This window comes from Tiliqua scincoides, chromosome 3 (assembly GCF_035046505.1).
Source record: "Tiliqua scincoides isolate rTilSci1 chromosome 3, rTilSci1.hap2, whole genome shotgun sequence".
Taxonomy (NCBI): Eukaryota; Metazoa; Chordata; class Lepidosauria; order Squamata; family Scincidae; genus Tiliqua; species Tiliqua scincoides.
The window spans coordinates 20,361,403-20,386,292 of NC_089823.1; the positions used below are offsets into that span (position 1 = coordinate 20,361,403).

General features: G+C 43.5%; 1 protein-coding gene across 1 annotated transcript in view; it reads right to left on the reverse strand.

Annotated features, from left to right (window-relative positions):
* ALKBH8 (alkB homolog 8, tRNA methyltransferase) overlaps positions 1–24,890 on the reverse strand; it is a 58,173-nt gene that overhangs the window by 21,780 nt on the left and 11,503 nt on the right. The window contains exon 7 of the mRNA XM_066621093.1: positions 3,796–3,902. Coding sequence (XP_066477190.1) covers positions 3,796–3,902 — 107 coding nt within the window. The remainder of the gene's footprint in view (positions 1–3,795; positions 3,903–24,890) is intronic.

Sequence of the window (24,890 nt, forward strand, 5' to 3'; positions counted from 1 at the left end):
TTCAGGGCAGGGGCCTGTAGTCTCAGTCTGTGTAAAATGTAACATATACTGCTGGCACTGCGCAATCCTAACCAACATTCCAGCACCAAGGTAAGGGCAATGCAACTCTGAGGTAAGGGAACAAACATTGCATTATCTTGAGGAGGCCTCTGTGACTGTTCCCCTACTGCAGGATGCAGCACCTGCCCCACTGGCACAGCTATGCCAGTGCTGGAAAGTTGGTTACGAGTGTGCCCTAAGTAAGTAAGCAAATAGTATGATGTCGCCTTATACAGAACCAAACCATACAGGGATCTATGTAGGACTATATTAACTGATAGCAGCTGTCCAGGATTTCAGAACAGGACTTTTCCAGCCCTGTCTGGAGATGTCAAGATTGAATCTAAGAACTTACACATTATTAAAATTAAAAACTTTTTTCCATAAAAAAATTTTTGAATTATTTCAGCAGACCAGTTAAGCTTATTGTTTTAGGCTGCTGGGTTGTTGTTTTTTAACTGGGGGTTGTTTTTTGCATTTTTATATTTTGTTTTTAATTATCTATACCAGGGGTGTCCAAACTTTTTGGCAGGAGGGCCACATCATCCTTCTGACACTATGTCGGGGGCTGGGGAAAAAAAATTAATTTACACTTCAAATTTGAATAAATTTACATAAATGCATATATTAGAGATGGAACTTATATGAATGAATGAAGGTCTTGCAATAGCTCAAGGCCTATAAAAAGGCCTTGCACAAAGCAAGGCCAGCCTTTGCTGCCAGGGCTGCATCACAAATGTGAACCAGCAAGCAGTGGAGGGAGCCCTCGTCTGACAGCTCACGCAAGAGGTTGAACAATTGGCCATCACGCTGAGAGTAGTGGCGTTGGGCCAGAGCGGGCTCCAGCAAGTCTCTGGAGGGCCAGAGGCCCATTGGAGACTAGGGGCTCCCTGTGGGCCAGATTGGGAGTCTTCAAGGGCCGCAAGTGGTCCTAGGGACAGGGTTTGGGCACCCCTGGTCTATACCAGTGTTCTCACACATTTAGCACTGGGATAGAATGAGATTCTGTCAGGACCCATCGGAAGTGATGGCATGACCAGAAGTGACATCATTAAGCAGGAAAATATTTGACAATCCTAGACTGCAAACTTACCCACACTTACCCAGGAGTAAGTTTCATTGTCTATCATTGTTAAAAGAATATACATAATCGTTTGTTAAAAGTTCAGGTCTGTAAAATTTCCCCAAATGCAGTCACATATCATTGTAGCATCAAGTCTAATACATGCAAAATAAAATATTGAAATGAATGGGGACTCACCTGAAATTGACCTAGTGGGTCCCAACCCACAGTTTAAGAAACACTGGTCTACACTGTACCTGCATTTACTGTAAGCCACGTTGCACTCACTGCATATACTCGCCTATAGGTCAAAAAAAATTATGCCTAAAAATGGAGCCTGAGAACCTGGGTCAACTTATACCTGGCTCAATGCAGTGAGTGAGGCAGAATCCTCTGGGAGCTTCTGGGAAGCTTATGGTGGCTCAGCAGCTGCCTGGTGAAGTGGGGGGAGGCGTGGAAATGGACTGAGAAGCAGGAAGCAGGTGGAGAAAAAGGAAAATTCAGAGGCAGCCATTTCAGCCTCTTCTCCAGACAGGAAGAGAAGTGAAGGCGCTTCTGCGAACTGTAGTCTGTATGGGCTACTACTATGGAAGTGCAGCACAAACTCCCACAAAGCCTCCTCACAATTCCCAGAAGCCCCTTTGTCTCCCTTCCAGTTTGGAGAAGGGAAAAGCCTCCTTTACTTTTGCTGCTGCCCCAGAACATTCCTGGCAAGTCATTTGCAAAGAATTTCACACACACCCCAAGTCTAGGGGTCTGGTTTTTAAGACCCCAGGAGGGGATCCTCATTTCCATCTGAAGTCCCAGGCTGCAATGCACCATTACTTAAAAATAATACCCATGGGAAGCAGTGGCTGTGCTTCTGAGTAAAGAGGGTTGCAACTGTGCACAGCTCAGTCCTTGTCACTCGTCTCCCTGCTCTGAACTGAATTGCACACTCCCAATTACATGTTTTATGTTGCATGTTATGTGTAGAGCCTCTGGCTTCACACAGCAGGCACCTTAAAGAAGGATTTGATTGGTGGTTCTACTGGTATGTTGTTTACAAGCACATACTCTGACAGTGTTTACACAAATGTTGTGAAGACCAGAATTTTAAAAGTTAATGTCAAAAATGCATTTTATGATCTTTTATTGTATTTTTAATAAATCAGAAACTGTACAGTTTTTAGGTAACAATTACTCGAAGATTATTTTTCAAGATCTGGCTTCAGGTAAAATCAGACAAAATTATAGTAAGACCCCCCCCTAAGTTTAACCCCCGACTTATCCAAGGGTCATAGAAAATTCCATGATTTGGGACTCAAAATCTGCCCTCGACTTATCTGTGAGATTGACTTATAGGCGAGTGACTGGGGTATTTCATTGGGAGAAGGCAGGAGAAAATTATGATCATCACTATTATTACACTATAATGTCACAACAGGAGAGGAAACCGAGCGCTTTCCACATGCGCTGCCTCCGACGCATCCTCAGCATCACCTGGCAGGACAAAGTTCCAAACAACACAGTCCTGGAACGTGCTGGAATCCCTAGCATGTATTCACTGCTGAAACAGAGACGCCTGCGTTGGCTCGGTCATGTTGTGAGAATGGATGATGGCCGGATCCCAAAGGATCGCCTCTATGGAGAACTTGTGCAAGGAAAGCACCCTACAGGTAGACCACAGCTGCGTTACAAGGACATCTGCAAGAGGGATCTGAAGGCCTTAGGAGTGGACCTCAACAGGTGGGAAACCCTGGCCTCTGAGCGGCCCGCTTGGAGGCAGGCTGTGCAGCATGGCCTTTCCCAGTTTGATGAGACACTTGGCCAACAGTCTGAGGCTAAGAGGCAAAGAAGGAAGGCCCATAGCCAGGGAGACAGACGAGGGACAGACTGCACTTGCTCCCGGTGTGGAAGGGATTGTCACTCCCGAATCGGCCTTTTCAGCCACACTAGATGCTGTTCCAGAACCACCATTCAGAGCGCGATACCAGAGTCTTTCGAGACTGAAGGTTGCCAACAACAACAATAGCAGGTACATAAGGCAGTTCTGTAACCTACACATTGAAATTGTAACATGTGATGTGGCCTCCAGATAAACAACTTCTGAAACAACGTAGATCTCTGTGAGAATGATCAAAAGCAGCAAGAGGTACAAAGGGGTATAAAGGATTTCCACAACCATCCTTTTTTATAATTTGGAGTCTTTTTTGGTGTCGGTGAGCATGGCAGGGGGTGAAGACTGGTTATGACTGCTCAGGAAAATCCAGCTGAACTCCAAAAGTTGCCTATTGCTCAGCCTGATCACCAGCTACACTAATGCAGAATCTGCCTCCGGAAAAAGAAATTGCTGCCTCTGATGGAGCAGCCTGCATTGAAAGCCCTTCAGAATTGCTGACTTCAAAGTCGTCAGCACTTGACTCCCAGCAAGACAAGCATTCAGGCTGTTATTGACTTGTACACTTGGCGAGCTGATTTCAGCCCATCAGAATAAAACTCTGGCAAGGCAAGTAATTCTTTTTTTTCTTTTTCAGTTTGAACAAAGCAAAGCAAAAGCAAAAGCAAAATCCCACAATCTTTGCATTATCTCAAAAGTCTAATCTGTTTTCCAAAGTCTACACAAATGGATGCAGCTATTTAAAGCAGCTGAACAGCCTGTGTGTGATTCAAGTCTCAAAGAACAACGAGGCATTGTGCATTATAATACTTACCCATGGGACCAGAGGTATCTGGATTCTCCAGTCATCACTAGCAAACTACGCTGAGGCAGCATAACCGCTGCTGCATGTCCATCTGGATGCTTAAAGTCCATCACAATCTGCAGAAAAAAGGACAGAACCATCAATCCTTTCTTGCAATTAACGATAAGTAGTCAAGATAAACATTTTCAGCAGTCGTCATTCCTCACACACAGTATAGACAGTGACACTGCAGCCCAATGGTCACTAAGATAGGCTGCTGGCAAATAGCACAGAATGGGAGATGACGGTTAGAAGATATTGATTCTAGATATTTATCCTAGATACTTCTAGAACCATTAGAAGGTATTTTATTATTTGTTTTATGTAGACCCCACCCTTACCCTTAGGGCAATTTACAGCAAACCAAGATATTTTGAGAATCTCTCTGTGTTTGAATGAGATACCCATAAGAGTCTGGGTAGATGTTACCCTCACTAGCTAAGGCAACGTTTGAAGAGTTTTATTTTTTTATTTTGAATGGCTTTTGGTGGTGGGTAGCATTGGGGAAATTTGTTTGGTGGGGGAGTATTGCAGGGGGTCTGCTGGAGATTTTATTACCCGAGGACATATTTTTATGACTGTTGTTTTTATGCTTTATGCTTATGGCCTCTGATTTTCTGTTTTCTGTTTTATGGTTACTGTTTTGTAATACAGGCTGAGTCTCATGATTTGAAAGGGTTCCCTTCCCAGAACTCAGGTGGATGGCAAAAATTACACTAAAGCAAATCAATTTGAAAAACAAAATTTGAAAAATATCTTTGCTCCAGTGATTTAAAAACAGCCTTGCTGACCTTTTGAAATGCACACAGAGGCAATCAGTCTCTCTCCAGGCTTCACTAGGAGGCAGCAATCCCTCTCTTCACCAGGAGCCTCAGTGAGGGGGAAAGAACGGAGGTGATAATCACTGCCATTTAGCCTTCGTTCACATGCTCAGAGGGAAGGGAGGGGTTTGCCTTGTGCCTGGAGAGAGAACGATTGATGGATTGTCAGCTGGCTGCTATCTCTCACATTAATGAGGCTATTGTTAAAGGACTGTTTTCCTTCAATTTAAAAAGTATGTCTCATCACAGAAAGATAGAGATAGAAAAATCTGTGGATAATTAGGTTATACCTGTAATCACTTGCATGACTGTCTCTCTACAACAGTAAAAAGCAGTTTTTTAAACTGTGATTTTAAAGGGATGCATTTTCCCCTTCTCCAGGGATCAGCACATTCCTTCTCATTTGCAGTGGCCATTAGTGTTGAGTCAAATTCGTGTATAAAAAACCCCTTTATAACAAGGTTGGGCCTGTATTGTGTATTTTGTGGGGGGAGGGGACATAAGCTGCCTTGGGCACCAGGTTCTGTCACCTGGTGAAAGGTGGCATATGAAGTTGCTAATAAATACTCTATAAGTACCACAAAAAGAACTGATGCATGGGAAATAAGGCCTAAGTGTTGTTCTCATTCTCTTTTCTCTCTCCAAGCTGGCACAATAGAAGACTGAAGATCCTGAAAGTCTGGCTGAGAACTGGCAGTTGCAGAGCACCCCTCCACTCACAATGCTCAATGTTCAAATGCAAGAGATTTGCTTTATCTCCCCTTTCACAAATAATAACTTGAAGGCTCTTTAAAGAAGTTATTTCTATTCCTCCCTACAGAGCAACAATAACAACAATACATTAATCCTGCTGCAATTTTGACGAATTCTATTCCCAGCTCCCTACTGAGACCATTGCTGAAGAAAGTCGATAACATTCCCTTCCGTCTTTGTGGGTGTTAGCAAAGTGTTCCATGCTGCCACTGCTTTGTCTCATTCTCCCATAACACCCACAGTCACAAAAGGAAGGAAGGAGGCTGACTGAGGTTCCTGGTCCTCGTTCTAATTCATGAAAGACTCAAAATCAATAATGCAACATCTGCCACCACCGAATCAATCCCCCTCATGACAGCTCTCGTCCACAGGAGCTATTTCCAACTACTATTTTAAGTTTTTTCCCCATTTTCTTTATTCTCAGAGGTGGCAAAGTCAATAAGTATCAAATTTCCAGCTTGCCCATGGTGGATCATCGACTGCAGTCAATTAATAATAATAAAGTTTTAAAAGGGAGGGAGAAAATTGCTGGATGTTTTAAACCCACGCAATCCCTTTACAAGCTCTCTTTGCCACAACCCAGAGTGTGAGTTGGTGGTGGAATTGTTACATGGCTTCACACCTGTCCCAAGCAAAGCACAAGAGCTAAGCAAAGTCTCAATGTATGTATGAGACTAATAATACCCTTTCTCTGTGTAAGCATGACGCTGAACGTTCGTGACGAGGGATTGTGTGAAGCCATTTTCAAAGCTGCCTTGACATCAAAGCAGGCACCTGAATGTAACTCCCAGTGCACCAGACACAGACAAACCATTGCCAAAAGGGGTGGGGTAAGGGAAAAATTACAAAGGACACAACAATGAGAGAAAAGGGCTTTTTTTTTTTTTTAAAGGCAGGAAACTTCTACATGGTTGCTTTCTTGGAAACTAAATTACACTTGGCTGCAAAAGAGACAGCAGGGAAATCATTGTTAAGGAGGCTATATAAAGTGAGTCATTGTTTAATGGCATTAATCGTTGCAGTTACACTGGCATAGGGAATAAGAGGTACCACGTCAATTTTAAAAAGAGAGAGAGAGCCACATACAAAACCCAGTGAAGTGATACCTTTAATTGGAACAAAATCTGCTGGTATGGAAGCATGCCAGCTTCCAGTTTATACACAATTCTTCATCAAATGAGCCTGCGTAACTCAAAAGCTTGCAAACTGCTACAAGAATAAAGGGAAGATGTTGCCTAATGTATTTTGAATTTAATTCTTCCAAAAAAAATTTACATACACACACACTTTTTGCAAGGAAAGTTGCTCTAAACCAACAACAGCCAACAGTGAGTGTAGGCTGAATCTCATCCTTCAAACCATATCATCCAGTCCCAAGCAGCCTTACCAAATTTTGATCAAAATGTTGCTAAAGTTTGTCCATGGTACAGGTGTCCCTCTGTATCCATGGGGGATAGGTTCCTGCTGCTATCACAGATACCCAAAACCATGGATTTGAACCCTACTCAAATTCCCCCACTCAACCCTACTCAAATTCCCCCTCCCCTACCATGCTCATGCTCTCACTCAATATTGTGTAGACAGAACTGAGCTAGATAGACCAATGTTCAATATTAGGAACATAAGAACTTAAGACGAGCCCCACTGGATCAGGTCAAAGGCCCATCTAGTCCAGCTTCCTGTATCTCACAGTGGCCCACCAAATGCCCCAGGGAACACACAAGACAACAGACACAACCTGCGTCCTGGTGCCCTCCCCTGCATCCGGCAATCAGAGGCAGCCTGTCTCTAAAACCAAGAGCTTGCACATACCTACTATGACTTGTAACCTGTAATGAACCTTTCCTCCAGAAATTTGTCCAATCCCCTCTTAAAGGCATCCAGGCAAGATGCCATCACTACTTCCTGTGGCAAAGAGTTCCACAGACTAATTACACGCTGGGTAAAGAAATATTTTTTTCTGTCCGTCCTAACTCTCCCAACACTCAACTTTCACGGATGTCCCCTGGTTCTGGTGTTATGTGAGAGGGAAAAGAGCGTCTCCCTATCCACTCTGTTCATCCCCTGCATAATTTTGTATGTCTCAATCATGTCCCCCCTCAGGCAGCTTCTTATGCAAAGCCAGATCAAGACCTCCTGACACTTCTGGTGACATGCCTTACATGGTGATGTGACAGTCTCTAATTCTCCCAACTCCTTCAGTTGGCAAAAGAAGAGGACGAAGAATTAAAAGATGAAGTGTGGAGAACAGTAAGCTAGGGAGTTACTCACCACTCTCTTCCATATTTCCTCTTCTGCTACCCATTAAGAAGGGAGCTGCATGGGGACGTTTAATAAATGCCCTGGAGAAGGATACAGGGGGATCAGTCCTGCCCCTTCCAAGGGAAAAAAAGTAGGTAAGGCAAAAATAAAACAGCTCCCTGATCAGGACTCTTTGAACTGGGTCTAAGACCAGGACTGGAGAATGCTCCCTGTTAAAGGTGAGGCTAGGAGAGTCTCCAATCACATATTTAGTAAGAAAATGAACAAATACAATACTACCCTTCCTGACATGGGCGTCTTGTGTGCCTGATCTTGGTGCAATAAAAATGTGTCTTTAGGGTGCACCCAGGAAGTGTGGGAGTAGACGGAAAATACAAGGGTTTGAAAGAAGATATCACACAGGATAAATCCTAACCTTTTGCCCAGTCCACAGGCTATAGAAGGGGAAGAGTTTGCGCTGGGGTTGGAAAGGAAGCAAGAAGCACAACTATAGTTACCTCCCAGAAGACAGTCTGTCACAAGCCTTGGCATGCTGGGTTTCATGCAGGGCCGGGGGGGGACGACAACACTCTGACGACACAGCAACCCACAAGGGATTTGTTGCATCAGGTAGAGTGCAGTTGACAAGCCAAAATATGCCAATTTTTATTGGAATTTGAGCTGCTTATAATGCATCTCCAGGATAGGCTCTCCATGATGTTTTCATCTTCTTTATAGGGCTTAAATGGGTTATTGGGGGGGGGGTGGATCTTTGAAGTTCTAGTTTGTGAATACAATTCAGACAAGTACTGATAGGAGTTATCCTGACATACAATGAACTTAAAACAGCTGAACTACAAATAGAAGCAAAAGTCAAACAGGTACCAACAGGAGATGGAAGTTTTTACAGCACAATATGATAGGAATGTGCAACATCATCCCTTCTGCGCAAAGTAGAAAACAGAAATTGAAAATGGAGTCTTGATCTCGGAAAGATGGTATCCCTGGTTCTTATTATGGTCCATTTATGTGCACAGAGACTTCAGGAAAATAGCCCAGAACTACAGTGCTAGTGACAGCTGATGTGGGAAGACTTGTGTATGAGTGACAGGCATCCGAGATATTGCCCACAGCTCATAGGTTACATGAATGTGAGGGAATGAATCAGGAATAAGACAACATAACATTTTAAAAAATACCACTGTTAACACCTCCCCCTCTTCCTTTTCCAATCCAGGGGGTGGAAGGATGGAGGTGGGCGCCCCCTGCCAATCTGTTGCCTCGGCTGGCCTCAGGTATGGGCCAGCTTTGTTCACACAGATCTTTTATTCATTGATTGACAAAAAAAGGTTCCATCCAAGAAACTATAATAATCTTCTTGTGCAAAGCTGAGCTCAGGGTTGGACTGAACTTTTTGCTTTGAGCAACTGTAGAAGGCACAGAAGTCCCACAGAAAAAAAATATGGCAAACTTAGGCAGGTTGTAGAGCCATGATGTCCTCACAGGGTGTGCTCAGTGTGCTTGTCAGGGAAACACTTGTCATTTCCAGAGATAGTTCCTTGCCTTCTGATTAGACAATGGATCATCCTGCTGGAACTGCAGACACCTGCTCTCTGATTATGTATAGTTCACAGAGCCTCACATTTTTTAAATATGTGACTAACCATTTGATCACTTATCTGAGATCCCCATGATATCAGCTAGGAGTTTCTCTTTCCTCCTCTAGGAGTTCTCTCCTTCCTCTAGGCAGGAGGTCTGGTCTAGAGGGTAGAGCCTCCGTCTGCCTGAAGATAACATCCACAAGGTCGCCAGTTCGAGGCCACCGACACCGTGCGACCTTGAAGCAGCTGACAAGCTGAAGCTGAGCTATTCCATCTGCTCTGAGCGTGGGAGGATGGAGGCCAGAATGTGAAGCCAGATCGGAATGAAACACCTGAATGTAGTGGTTCTTGAAAGAAAGAACCTTCTTTCAAAATTGTAAAAATCCCTATTTAATAAGGGATTTAAGTAAAGCCTGCCTATGTAAACCGCCTTGAATAAAGTCTTGAATAAAGACCAAGAAAGGCGGTATATAAATACCTGTTATTATTATAATATTATTATTATTATTATTTCCGGTTTCTCTTTCCTCCATCTTTGCTCATTTGAAATAAGAGTATGCCATAAACCACCAAGTATTTGTTAACATTTCCTACTAAGACCCTTCAGTTCCTGAGGCTGAGCGTTTAACAGTTTCCATTGCCTCTTGATCTCTCCTGCTGCCTGGAATAGCTGGAACTTAATCCCACCAGAAAATGTAATGCAGGCTTTTGGCACTTTCTCATGATTACAACGCTAAGGATTCAATGAGGCTTCCAGCATTGCTTAAGTTTATTAAATTTCACCAACCACCCATTGCTTCGCTTCTCATAAAAGTCTCCAACAGTTTCCTCAGACGCTTTCTCTCTAGGAACAAATATTTTTATGCCACTTAGGGTCCAATCCTATCCAACATTCCAGTACTCATGCAACCATGTCAACAGGCCACGCACTGCATTTTTTGGTGCTGGGGCAATCACAGAGGCCTCCTCAAGATAAGGGAACATTTGCTCCCTTACCTCAGGCCTGCATTGTGGCAGCATTGGCACTGGAAAGTTGGATAGGTTTGGGATCTTTGGTTGTGACTCTACTTATGCTGATTATAATTTTAAAAATCTCTAGCACTATGTCCCCTATTTCCCAGTTATCTTTATTTATTTTTAAACTAATCTGGCTAAAATTGAGTGGTTAGGGGGTGGATGGGTCTTATCTTGTAGATTTCATTAAGGCCCTCTGACCTTTTACCCCTCAACTTATGCCCCATCAACTTATACTGGCCTTCCTACCACCAGTTGGTTTTCAATAGGATTCTGATTAGATCACCAGACTCCTGAAGCAGACACAAAGCTAATGAACAATGCCTGACCCTCTGCTAATGTCCTGGAGACTCTAATTTCATAGGGTAGTGTCATCCATGCCATTCTGCAACAGTGGCAGAGCAAAACCAGGCCTCACACCCCACTTAACATCATTTCCTCGCATTTCTGGGCACACAGCCCATCTGATCAATTCTGGCACATCAGTAATGACAACAAGATAGTTCTCAAATAAGTCCATAAAAATTAGTAGCTTGCAAAATGTTTATGAAGCCTGCCTGCCTGTCAGCACATACGTATGGGAATCATCTTTCGAATATGTTAACCTCCTGAGAAGGAAAGAAAAAAAAAAAAAGACCCAAACTTTTTCCAATATATGACATCTTTACTTCCAGGCCCCCTGAAGGCAATTCTAACTTGCCTAATTCTAACTTGAATTCTAATTCAAGACTATTGTTAAGTATCTTTGCACTGTGCTGTATCAGTGACTGCCAGTCTGTTTTACTACTACAACACATTACCTAAAGGCCACCACTGCCATTGAGGTCTATGAGGCTCGAGGATGACCCCCAATTTCCTGGGAATAGTAGACTACACTGACTACTACAAGTGAGTAGTCTGTGGGTTAGTGCTTGTGTGAGTACAGCTGGCAGGGTGACAAATCTAAGAGACCAGCTACTCCTACATGCCTGCATACTAATATCACCTCAGGAGCTGGTGATATGCACCTGAGGTGCATACTAATATCATAATCTAGGTGCTGCCTCTGCCTTCGGTTGCAAATGGTGATAGGGCCTTTTTGGCGCTCTGCCTATGCAACTCTCTCCTCAGAAAGGGAGACCTAAAGCCAAACTTTACAGCAGCAGGCACAGTCTACTTAAATGTGGTTTACCCTTTTATCTGCTTTTACAGTTAATTGAAGCTTCTTTAGTTTGCAGTGCTTTTAGTCAATGCATTTGATATTTTATTATTTTACGGCCAGATCTTATCTAAATCCCTGTGCGGCAATGCAGAGGCACTGGCAAGGCTACAGCTATATCCTACAGGGGATTTTCAGCCGCTGGAGGTCTCCTCAGATTAAGGGGACATTTGTCCCCTTGCCCGGGGATAAGCCCCAGCAGCTGCTATGGGTCAACTTGAACCTGTACCAGCTCAACTGTTGTGCAAGTCCCCATTAACCCCGGAAGGAGAATCAGGCCCAAGAACGGGGTCAGGATCCAATCAGCACCTAATCCAACCTCTTTCCCGCTCCATCACCACCCCATTTTGCCCACTCCCTCTATGTTCATTAGCTCATGTTCATGGGCCATTAGCTTATTAACTATACATCACCAAAGGAGTTCTATTTGAACAACTGCAACAGCTGCAATATAAATTTTACATAAATTGTCTTACAACTCACTAAATCAGTATAGACAGTGGGGAAACCAGACATGGAAATAACACTCTGATGCTCCTGGATCCTATGCAGATTTACTCAGAAATAAGTCGTACTCAGTGAGACTCACCCCCAAGTAAGTGTGCAAAGGAAGGCAGGCTCATTAGGCTAAGCATATATTCTAGATCAGGGGTGCCCAAACCCTGGCCCTGGGGCCACTTGCGGCCCTCGAGGCCTCTCAATGTGGCCCTCAGGGAGCCCACAGTCTCCATTGAGACCCTGGCCCTCCGGAGATTTGTTGGAGTCCACACTGGCCCGACACTACTGCTCTCAGCATGAGTGTGATTGTTTGACCTCTCATGTGAGCTGTGGGATGAGGGTTCCCACCACTGCTTGTTGTTTCACATCTGTGATGCAGTAGCAGCAGCAAAGGAAACGTCAGCCTTGCTTTGTGCAAGGCCTTTTATAGACCTTCATTCATTCATTTAAGTTCATCTTTAATATATTCATTTGTGTAAACTTATGTAAATTTATTCAAATTTTACATGTAAATTAATTCTTTTTTTCCCCAGCCCCCAACACTGTGTTAAAGAGATGATGTGGCCCTCCTGCCAAAAACTTTAGACACCCCTGTTCTAGATTATCTAACTGCAAAAAGATGCAACCAAACCTTGTATACCTTCCTTATAGAAAAAGCTGTAGGGGTGATATATTTCCAAACAGGAATTTCAAGGACCGCTATTAAAGTAGTTTTATATCTCATCACACAGCAGTATTATAGAGGATTATCCAGGTTTGGGAATCCAGACCTGGCTAAACAAGTCCATTTGAAGACCTTCATTAAAGAGGACAATGCAAGAAACCATAAAAATAATAAAAACCATCATTTTTGTCATCATTGTCATAGGAGACACGGGAATATAATTCTAACACAGTAATGCCTACTTCTAAAATGGATTTTTTAAAACTCATTTGTGGGAACTGTTCTATTTGTGTACTCAACACTCTATAGCTACCAGGTCTGTGTTACTTAACGATGAGGATATGTTCTTCGGTCCCCGTTGTTATGCGATTACATCATTAAGCAAACATTCAGCCTAGATTCAGATCTAGTGCCTTTGTTGTGTAAACAGACACTTCCTGCCTGACACTAGCTGTGCAGGCTGCTACAGGAGATAGATTGTCACTTCTTTACATTAAGAACTTCTTTGTTGTGTAAACAGAAACTCTGCTGCAGGCTATGGGAGACCTGATTACCGCATTAAGAGCGTCTTTGTTGCGCTTTGATCACCACTGTATATGCGGTCTATCATTAAGCGGAAGGTTGTTAATCGACGCAAGCCGATATATTTTACAGCAAAGGGTGATCAAATAATGGAGCCTCAAAAACAGGAAAAATGTAGTTCTCTGCCATGTTCATTCTATTTGCAAGCTAAGCTTGAAGCTCTTACATGATCTTAGATAACTGTGTAGATAGATGCATTCTATCCCTTGTCTACAAATTGGAGAAGGATAATAGCATTTAACAGTGACACGTATGCACTGAACACCTCATCCCACAAAGTAGCCATTCTGGAAAGTATTGAACTTCAGATTGTGTTAGGCTTCTAGGGGAAGAAAATAATACAGTTGTGAAGAGGTGAAAAACAACTGTCTACATCAGTGGTTTTTAAACCTTTAACACTGGGATCCACTTTGTAGAATGAGAATCTGTCAGGACCCACTGGATGTGATATCATGACTGGAAGTGACATCATCAAGCAGGAAAATTTCAACAATCTTAGGCTGAAATCCTACCCACACTGATCCAAGAGTAAATCCCATTTACTATCACTGTTCAAAGCATATACACAGTAGCCTGTTAAAAGTATAGATCTGTAACATTTCCCCAAATGCAGTCACATACCAAGGTAGTATCAAGTCTAATATATTAAAAATGAATATTGAAATGAATGGGGACCCACCTGAAATTGGTTCACGACCTACCTCGTGGGTCCCGACCCACAGTTTGAAAAACACTGGTCTACATACTATTGTGGTTCAAACTTGCATAGATTCTACAATCAAGACGGTGTTCTCAGTTGATCTTAACAGTTCCACACACAAAAGAGAGAAAGTAACCTCTGAATCTATGTGGAACTCAAGATGCTAAAGGTTTTATAGGTCAAAATTAGTACTTTGAATTAGGTGTCTTCCCCCCATCATACACCTGTAGATATCACAATATAAAACAGTGTTCAAATTCAACAGAGTTTTTGCCCATGCGAAGGCATAGTAGCAATGTCTCTATAGCTATACAAATAATTGATTTATCAGAAAGGTCAGCCCATCCATGAGGCCATCTGAAGCCTCAGGTAGCAGATTGGTCAGGGAAGCCCATCACATACTTGCCTCCACTGCTTATACTTCTCCTTCCACTTCCTAGATTGGAAAATGAAGAGGGGAACAGAGAGGAAGAGGAATCATGGAAGGAAGGGCAGCACGAGCGCTGGAGAGTGGGAGGAGCAAAGGCTGGTGTCTTGTCAGGTAAGGGGCAGCATTTGGCATCCCATCGCAGGCATCAAGAGGTCTTGGGCCGACTTTGCTTATCAGTCTAATCTCTCTCCTCTGAGTTCAAAGGACACTGTGACACACAGGATACTTTGTCCAGGCATAGAGATAGGACTATGAAACTCCACTGCCCAAAGATTTTGAAAGTGGAGATATTATCAAAGCCCGTTTTACATCCAGGATCAACAATCCCAACAAATGGTAAAGTTGCAATTTTCAGCATGTTTCACTGCTTAAAAGACCAACTGTGCCTCCTTCTGGTCTTATCGCACCACAGCCTCATCGACATGCCAAAAACTTTTCTGATGAAACTGCCAGTGCCTTAAAATAGAATCTTATAACAAAGGGGAATGATGTCACAGGCTAGATGAAATTAGCTCTCTTTATTGAATCCTGGAGCAGAGGTATTACTGAAATGCAACAGCGACAGATAACGAGTTTCTAATGCTCCACAGTTCAGCTTGCTTGCTGTTAATTTCTGGCAAGCATCAGCAAGTTCATTTCATGCTCTGCATCCTGATCTTCCAAAAATAACTTGGAATGTAAAAAAATAATTAGCATTGATAAACCTCTTCCAGGAATTAAGATCATTCCTAATATTGATTTTTTTAAAAATCTCTTGCACAAACTGCTGGGTATAGTAAAGACAAAGATTTAGAACTCAAAAGGTTTTAAAGGAAGGAAAATCTAAATGCAAACCAATATGATTTAGTGTATCAAACATGGGAACACTTTATAATTTATTTTAAGACAACAGCAAGTGGAGAGTAGTAGGAAGAGAGATCAGGATAAAACAGTTTACCATATAAAATCAAGAAGCAACAGGACAGAGAGTAGTACACCAAAGGCCCAACATCATTAAGAGGCAAGATCAAAGCTAAATAACCTGGGAAAATGACCAGCATTTCAATCTTTGGGGGACAAAATGGAGCCTCAAGATAACCCCCTGTCAAATGCATGCCTAGGAGGAAGAGACGAGGAATCACATGAGGATTGCTAGGCAACTTTTGACACCCTCCTCTACTCCACACGCAACAGCAGTTCCCTAGCAACAGACACCTGCGTTCTCCTACCTCAGAACAGGCTTCAGACAGAAAAGACCGAACTGCAAAAGTGGCAGCAACAGATGCAGTGCCAAAGAGAGGGTGGAAGTGCAAAGAATGATCTCAAGGTAAATCTCCTTGGGGGGGGGGTGTCATCTGAAGCGCATGGAGCTTGTGGTAAGGCCCTTGCAGCATACGGTACATTACACTTAGTAGGTGTCGCTCAGCAAGAACGTAGGACCAAGGTGAGCAAGTGTTAAGCAAAGCTTCCTATTTAGTAGAACCATTCGGCAACATGACAAGCTGTGCCGTAGTACTGTCAAGATAAAATGAAGATACACTACACGCAAGGAGGGAAACAAAAGAAACATGGTGTTAAGCTCATGCCAAGCTGGTGAATCAATCTGGGAAGGGCGATTCCAGTTTCATAAATGTAGAAAGCGCCACTGGTGAGATGAAGCCTGCAACCCTTTGCACTGATCTGGAAAAACACAGCTGGACGGGGTTTGACAGTGAACAAAGATGTCAGCCTTGAAGACAATGGGAAGCATCAAAAGATGTGCAAAATTTTCCCTATGGAAGCTTGAGAATAAGACTGTTACTCAGTGGTAAAGCACATACATTGCATGAGGAAGGTCCCAGGTTAAATCCCTGGTGTCTCCACACAGGACTGGGAAAGATCTGTATCTGAAATTATGGAGAGTCACTGCAGACCAGTGAATACTAAGAGACTTAGATCAAGGTGTCCAGATACAGTGGAGGACACCATGCCTATACCTTTAACCATTGTATAGAAGAGGGAATTTTGGCAAGTGCAGCTTTTTAAACGCTTCCATGTTGCCAGAACTCCCTCTTCAATACAATGGTTAAAAGTATAGGCACTCTGTTCTCCACTGTATCCGGTCACCTTAACTTAGACCAAGGGGCTGACTCATTATAAAGTAACTGCATATGTTCACAAGCCCTGTTGAAATTAATGACATTTGTTTTATAAACAATATGCTATTTCCCTGGGAGGCCCATCCCTGTGAAGAAGTAGCTTTTGCTGGATTACATACTGCATAAACTACACTCCATCTGTTCCATGAGGCAATAACCTCAGTGGTCAAGTATATAAACAGGGGAAAGAGCAAAACATGTAAACAACGTGGGCCAACTGGACATGGAAGGCATCGAGCCTTATTGCAAGGATGGTTTCTTCGACTCAAGTCCAGTTTCTTCGACTCAAGTTCAGTTTGATTGATAAAGATCAAAACAGATTCAATAGTTTAAGCCAATGGAAAGAGGGAGACAAAATTCAGGAAGAGGAGGAGCCAAATGGGAGTCCCAGCTGAGCCAAAGAAAGTGAGGGAGGGCCCTCAGTGTTTCATCTTGATGCAGCCAAGGGGAATTTCAGGGCAAACTGAAATTCTTAGGAAGCCGGGTCCTGTGGCCCACAGCATATTCTTCTGCTTTTCTGCACTCCCACGGATTCACTATATCCTTCGAAAGGTGGGCCTGCATTTCTTTAGCCTCTTTCAGGATGAAAGATGTTGTGAGGATGAAGATGTAAGTTTTACTACATAGCAGTAAAACCGGAACGTCAGGCCAGCGATCAATGGAGCAACAGGATAGACGGAATAACAGAATTTGAAAGAATGTTGCTTTCAAACAGCTTTATGGTCAGGTAGAAAAACAGACTGCTGCTATTATCGCCGCGAGTGGATGATAGGCAGGCCCTTATCAGAGTGACCCAGTGAAGTTCATTATTCTTGGGGCAATTCGATTTGAAGTGCTGCGCTTGATGGTTCCTCCTGGTGCAATGAGATCCGGCAGCGGACTGCAGTTTCTTCATGTCTCAGATACTTGTCTGTTTCATCCTCCTCATTGGGCGTCCATAGTTCTAACTTTGGTTGAAAAGAGAAACTTGCACAGAAGCAGTGAGCAGCCTGAGACAGTGCAGGCAGGAAGGCACATTTGAGTGCAAGGCGGCTGAGCCGAGGAATTTTACAGCATGGGGTCCCATTTGTACAATTGGCACGTAAAAAGAAATCTCGCCTTTCCTGGAGCCTTGCAAAGATTTGAAAAAATAAACACTTGATCAGGTGGAAGCAACAGCAGGATATAAGATTTGTAGGAATGAGTCTTCTACAGAAGTGAGTGAGTGCTTCTAACGACCATAGACAAAAGATATTAACTAGGGCAAGAGTTTTTTCTTAACAGAATAGTCTTAGGAACATTTTTGACAAACAAGGAGATGATATAGGTGTCCCCTGCTGAGTTTAGATGTGTTCTCATTATGTGCGAGGCCAATTCACCACTTACTGAGACTTTTACACCAGTAGATACTAGTTGGGGTAAACAGACTATCAAGAGCAGGGGTGCGCAAACATTTTGGCAGGAGGGCCCCATCGTCTCTCTGACACTGTGTCGGGGGCCGGAAAAAAAAAAGAATTAATTTGCGTTTCAAATTTGCATAATTTACATGAATGAATATATTAGAGGCGGAACTTATATGAATGAATGAATTCAAATCAGTTCTTAAGCACTCACTCACAGAAAGTCTCTCCCTCCCTCCCTCCCTCCCTCGCGTGGCTTGTGCTGCAGCCTGGCCACCCGCCCTGCTGCCTGCTCGCCCACTCAGCTGCCTGGCCACCCCCCCTCCCGCGGCTTGTACTGCAGCCGGCTGGCTGGCCGACTGGCCACCCACTCACCTGCCTGCTCACTCACTCGGTTGCCTGCCCATCTAGCCGCCCTCCCCCCCGCCTGCTCGCTCACTCAGGTGGCTTGTGCTGCAGGCGCCCGCCCGTTCGTTTGGCTGCCTGCCCATCCAGCTGCCCTCCCCCCGCCCGCTCGCTCGCTCAGTTGGCTTGTGCTGCAGGTGCCCACCTGCTCAATCACTCGCTCGCCTGCCTGCCCATCCAGCCGCCCTCCCCGCCTGCCCGCTCACTCAGGTGGCATGTGCTGCCACCTGCTCGGCCAGCCAGCTGGCCAGCCCTCCAGCCACCTGCCTGCCTGCCTGCCCTCAACCAGTCAGGCAGGGAATGATGTGCCCAGCGTGCAAGCAGGGCTTTGATAGTGGGAAGTTATGTGACACTTGCAAGGCTTGAACTAATTCGAGACCTGCAAGACTCGTGTTACCTTCCCACTATAAAAGGCCGTGCGCATGCAGTTGGCTGGTCTTTCCTTCGCTGCCACTGACAGCGGTAGCGAGGAAAAACCAGAGCTGGAGCTCGTGCATTGGGCCAGCACAGGCTGTGATGAGGGCCGGGTGCACACTGAAGATGGGGAGACCCCATAGAGGCTGGATGGGGACCCACCGCGGGCCACAAGTGGCCCGCGGGCCGGGGTTTGGGCACCCCTGATCAAGAGCTTTGGATAGGCCCCAAGTAACATGGTACAGAATTACAAAATCAGAGAAGTAGAAACAACAGTGGTGTCACTAGGAGGTGTAGGGGTGGGGCTGCACCGCGTGACGTGCAAAGGGGTGTGACACCACTAGTGACCAAAATCGTTGTTTGTAGGAATAATACCATCATGTTATATACTGTTCAATGCATAATTTACAGCAGAATGCAATGAAATAAACTGGAGTGAAATATCTCCATTCTACCAAAAATTATGGCCAAAAAACTAGTAAACAAAAATGCAACTGACATTATTATTATTATTTATTATTATTATTATTATACCGCTTTTCAACTAAATTATATTAGTTATATTATTATACCGCTTTTATAATATACCGCTTTTCAACTTCACAAAGCGGTTTACAGAGAAAAATCAAATAACTAATGGCTTGTTTTGTTATGTGACAAAAAAGTACATTTGCTTAATTCAAAATGGACCAATGAGACTGATTGTTTGAACAGTTAATGAAATGTTATTATGACACAACACGGAACCAATGAGGTGTTAGTAAGGTGACATCCTCGAGGGGGTGACACCACTAGTGACCAAAATTGCTAAAATCAGTGTTTGTAGGAATAATGCCATCGTGTTATATACCAGTCGATGTGTAAGTCAAGCAGAATGCAATGAAACAAATCACATTGAAATATCTGTGTTCTATCAAAAGGTATAGCCAAAAAACCAGCAGAGATTGGGTGATGGTACATCACCATGCCCACCACCTGGGTTGCTGCCCCGCCCACTGCATGGGAGGAGGTCTGTCATGGGGGTGACACAAACCCTAGTGACGCCACTGAGGAGTGATCCAGCGAGTGGGCTTACAGGGAAATCCATTTTTGAGGAGACTTTGGCGCGTGGCTGCTGCTCTGTGATAGAGCACACACACTTTTCTTGAATAAACTCCCCATCTTAATTCTTTGGTATGTCTCCTGCTAAAAGAATCTGAGTAACAAGCTTGGGAAAAACCTCTGCCTGAGATCCTGAAATGCCCCAGTCATAGACTATAGCAGTGTTTCTCAAACTGTGGGTCGGGACCTACTACGTGGGTCGCGAGCCAATTTCAGGTGGGTCCCCATTCATTTCAATATTTTATTTTTAATATATTAGACTTGATGCTCCCATGGTATGTGACTGCATTTGGGGAAAATGTGACAGACATGTACTTTTAACAAGCTATTATATATATTCTCTTAACAGTGATAGTCAATGAGGCTTACTCCTGGGTAAGTGTGGATAGGTTTGCAGCCTAGGATGGTTAAAAATTTCCCTGCTTGATGATGTCACTTCCAGTCATGACATCACTTCCGGTGGGTCCTGATAGATTCTCATTCTAAAAATTGGGTCCCGCTGCAAAATGTCTGAGAACCACTGGACTATAGGGTACCAGATACAATTTTTTTTTAAACCCTTCCATGTTGAGCTGCATCTGCCAAAATTTCCTCTTCTATACTATTGTATACCTTCTATACAAGGTATAGGCAATCTGTCCCTGTTTGTATCTGGTAACCCTAGTCATAGGCCAACACTCTCCCAGCAAAAGGTAACTTCATATGCTCGTAAGCACCAGGTAGGCAGGGAAAAGTGATTTGGAGCCATGGTAGTTTTTTCTTTTCTTTTCTTTTCTTAATTCTTCCTTTAGCAGCAATGATACAAGATGGGCTTGAATTCAAGCAAAAGCAATGCTCTTGCAATAAGCCTGGCAGTTTATGACTCTCTAGGGACACCACCTGGAGGGCTATGATATAACAACCACATCTAACCAAACCTGCTCCACACCTGATGTCATTCAGGGAGAGAGATTAGTCTCCTGGAGGTAAAGATGGGTACTGGAGCATCATTGCTAGCAAAATGAGACACAAGTGTTTGTTTTGTTCTGAACACCTGCATCAAGAAGTCAGCATTTCCTTAAATACTAAATGTGAAGATCTGTGGGCAATAACACCATACTCAAGCAATGACATTCTTTTCGAATTCACCACTGCTCAGGTGTCTTTTTTAGACAAAGTCCACAAGTCTGCTATAAGTAGCCTGGAGGCCAGAGTGAAAACTTGAGCTGCACACAGACCAAGCAGGACTGCTAAATGAGAATTCTGAAAATTAAGAACCAATTATTTGTTTAATCTTTGGGGCAGAATAAAGGTATTGAGAACAAAAGGTATTGAGAACAAAACGGCTAATATTATAATGCCGTACAAATCAATGGTAAGGCCACACCTGGAGTATTGTGTCCAGTTCTGTTTGCCTCATCTCAAAAAGGACATAGTGGAAATGGAATAGGTGCAAAAGAGAGCGACTAAGATGATTACTGGGCTGGGGCACCTTCCTTATGAGGAAAGGCTACGGCATTTGGGCCTCTTCAGCCTAGAAAAGAGATGCCTGAGGGGGGACATGATTGAGACATACAAAATTATGCATGGGAAGGATAAAGTGGATAGAGAGATGCTCTTTACACTCTCACATAACACCAGAACCAGGGGACACCCACTAAAATTGAGTGTTGGGAGGGTTAGGACAGACAAAAGAAAATATTTCTTTACTCAGCGTGTGGTCAGCCTGTGGAACTCCTTGCCACAGGATGTGGTGACGGCATCTGGCCTGGATGCCTTTAAAAGGGGATTGGACAAGTTTCTGGAGGAAAAATCCATTATGGGTTACAAGCCATGATGTGTATGTGCGACCTCCTGATTTTAGAAATGGGCTATGTCAGAATGCCAGATGCAAGGGAGGGCACCAGGATGCAGGTCTTTTGTTATCTGGTGTGCTCCCTGGGGCATTTGGTGGGCCGCTGTGAGATACAGGAAGCTGGACGCGATGGGCCTATGGCCTGATCCAGTGGGGTTGTTCTTATGTTTCTTATGTAAAGAAAAGACGACAGTAAGTTTTCACTGTGTGATATTCTTAATTATAAATGCAAACACAAAGTAAGATGCTTTACATCAGGATTTTTATAAATGAACAACAAATTACAATGAAATCACTTTTTCAAATAGGGTAAATATATTTTAAAGGATGGGCAAGAAAAATTTCTGCAGAAAACTCATCCACTAGTCACTTGTAGCAACTGGTGGCTCTACATGGGGACACACTTCCCCAAGTACATCAAAAGAAACATCCAGTCTGTGCAATGAGGCTCAGTTAATTGCCATGTGTATGGGGATGTGTGTGTGGCTCAGATAATTGGCATGGCTCAGCATTGCCATGTGTATGGGGAACGTGAATGCATATGTACGTCTATATAAATTATGTGTATAAAAGGTTATTTCAGCGCGTGGGTGCCCCTTCTGGAATTTCAGCCAACTGATGCAAAGGCCCATCATTTTAACAGTACAGCCACTATGATGTGTCATTATTAGGGGCAGTCTAAAATGATAAAAACAAAATATTGTGAAATAGGGATTATAAAATGATAAAACGTGATATCCAGTTCAATTAACACTGAAATGTACCTATAACAGTGGCTGCAGAGTGTCTTTAGATGTTCTGAGTGCTTCTGACTGCTTTTCTAAGCCCCCAACTCCACACACAGCTATACTGCTTTCTCTACTGGCTGTAGGGTCTTCTGAGCATGATAAGAAGCTGCCAAGGAAAATGCATGCAACCCTATGGAAAGTGAAACTGAGTCGCACTGCATTTACTCATGAGTAGGCAACCGTGCCTCAGTCCATTTTGAAGGACAGGCTGAAAGGAATGCAACACCACCAGAAAAGTACCAATTTGATGAACGCAGAAACACCTGAGAAGGAAGTGTTTGGCAGCATTACGTTCGTTGTAGTTGTTCATTCAAGGAGCATGCAAATCTTAAAACAGCTCCAGTTAAGTCTAATTAAAGTAGTTGACTACATAGCTATGCTCTTCTGGGGGGGGGGGAGTTTTATACCTGTGGCTATATCTGCTGCCAGCCACAAGCATAAAACACATATATACCACCTATATGACCATGACTGCACTTGATCAAAATGCTTTAAAATTGATTCAAATATTAATTTCGAATACAAACACATAAGACCACTTTCAGTCTTTTTTGCAAGATAACACTGAAATTCACAAAAAGTAATACTATTTTAGACTGCCCCTAGCCATTATAGATAGATATAATTAATGGACATAGGTATAGCCACAGTATGGACGTATCTTGAAAAATGAACATCTAGCCAGCTATTACAGAAATAAAAATTTGAGCATCCAGTGTAAGAGTTAGCATCTAACAGTTTTATCACAACAGTTGCTATAGTAGCTTGTAATTTAATTTATTACCACGACAACCATGATTAAATAGCTACACAAAACTGTAGTTTGCAAAACTTTTTACGATTTCAGTATGTTGTGCTGCATATTTACCATTATTGCATCATAGTACAAAATGTATTATGGATTATCAGAAATAAGAACAGCGCTGGAGGAAAAGTCTGCCAGAGGAGTAACTTCCCTAGCAGGAGGTTACTGGCCGGTCACTGAGCAATTATGGCCGCTTTCACCAAGGAATTAATAACCCATTACCAAACGGTATTAAGTATTTGGTTTGAACAGTAGCCCAAGGACATTCTGCTGATGAGATCCATATCTCCTAGGCGCTTTAAGAGCAAAAGAGTAGGAATGCCAGCTATGTCTTAAGAGCAGCCAGATATTTGACTGAATTTTAATGGCATCAGGAAACATATCTCAGTCATGAAAGATGGACACATCCCACCTTTCTCAAGGTAACAGCTGGTATGCACTGTTGCCATTTTCTCCGGGACAGGGTCTTGCTTCATGTGTCAGGCAAAACAACAAGAGATGCAGACCACCCCAATGTTCCATCCAGTGCAGTAGTCTAGTACCAGATATTGGGGCTGCAAGCTTTTATCATTTTAGTAGATTGATCAACTAAGCTTCAGTTGAAGAGTCAGTTGCAGTGAGAGTTGGGTGTTTACAATGCAATTTTTTGGAGGTTATTTTAGTCCTCCTCTGTCATTCAATGACAGGCAATGAAAAAGAAAATACTAAAGATGCCCATTCCTTCTAAGAAGGGGGACAGAACACTGAGAAGTGTTCTCCTGAGATAAACTTCCAGGTTCCATCACAATCCCATTTGATAAATTTTAAGTTATCCTCAAAAATTCAAACTCATCTAAAGTAAGTTTTGGTAAAAAGCAGTTATTTAACTTATAGCCCAAAATCGCTTGAACTGCCTTCTGGGGGGGGGGGGGTCCCAGAGGTCTCCTCTGTGTAGGGGCAAATTTTTTCCCTTACCTAGAGGTAAGCATCTGAGGTGTGGAGAGCTCCTCTCAGATCTGCATCAATGGAACCACTGGCACAGGACTCCGTGCATTCAGGCCACAAGATCAAGTTCAGGAAGGGGGTTTGGATTCGGCCACTGACACCAAACCTGCCCCCTTCCCAGACCCAATCCACCTTCCTCCTCACTTCCATTGCTGCTACATTCTGCCCTCCCACCAGCCCCTTGCCACCTTTCCCATCAATGTAGGCAGGCCAGACTAAAGCCATTGTGCCACACAAGGCCACTGTGGCCTCCACACTGGGGCCGGCAGTGTGCAACTTTGTGGGCTGGCAGAGAAACTTTTACAATTGTCATAAGGCTGTCTCTGCCTTATGAAAGCTCATTCGGCCTGCAGATAGACCCATTAGGCCTGGGTTGAGTCAATCAGGAACAAGTTTTTAAGTCAACTGACAGACCTACCCCCATTTAGAGCAATCTGCTGTAAAGATTTTGGCCATGGTATACAAACTACATAGTCTTAGACCTGCAAAGGTTTCATCTCCCCTCCGTGTCTGTCTTCCCCTTCTCCTCTTAAAGAAAAGCTTCTGCACACCTATGTCAGCCTTTATAATTGACAGTGAGAGATATAAAGCATCCACTTTCCTGCTCAGGATGGACCAAGGTAGAAAAACCACATCAATGCCAGCATTTTTCTTTTCAACCCCTTCCATAAAACATCTGAATAAAATAACTTCATATTGGCAAAGACTTCTCAGGCACAGCTCCCTGCAGGAATTC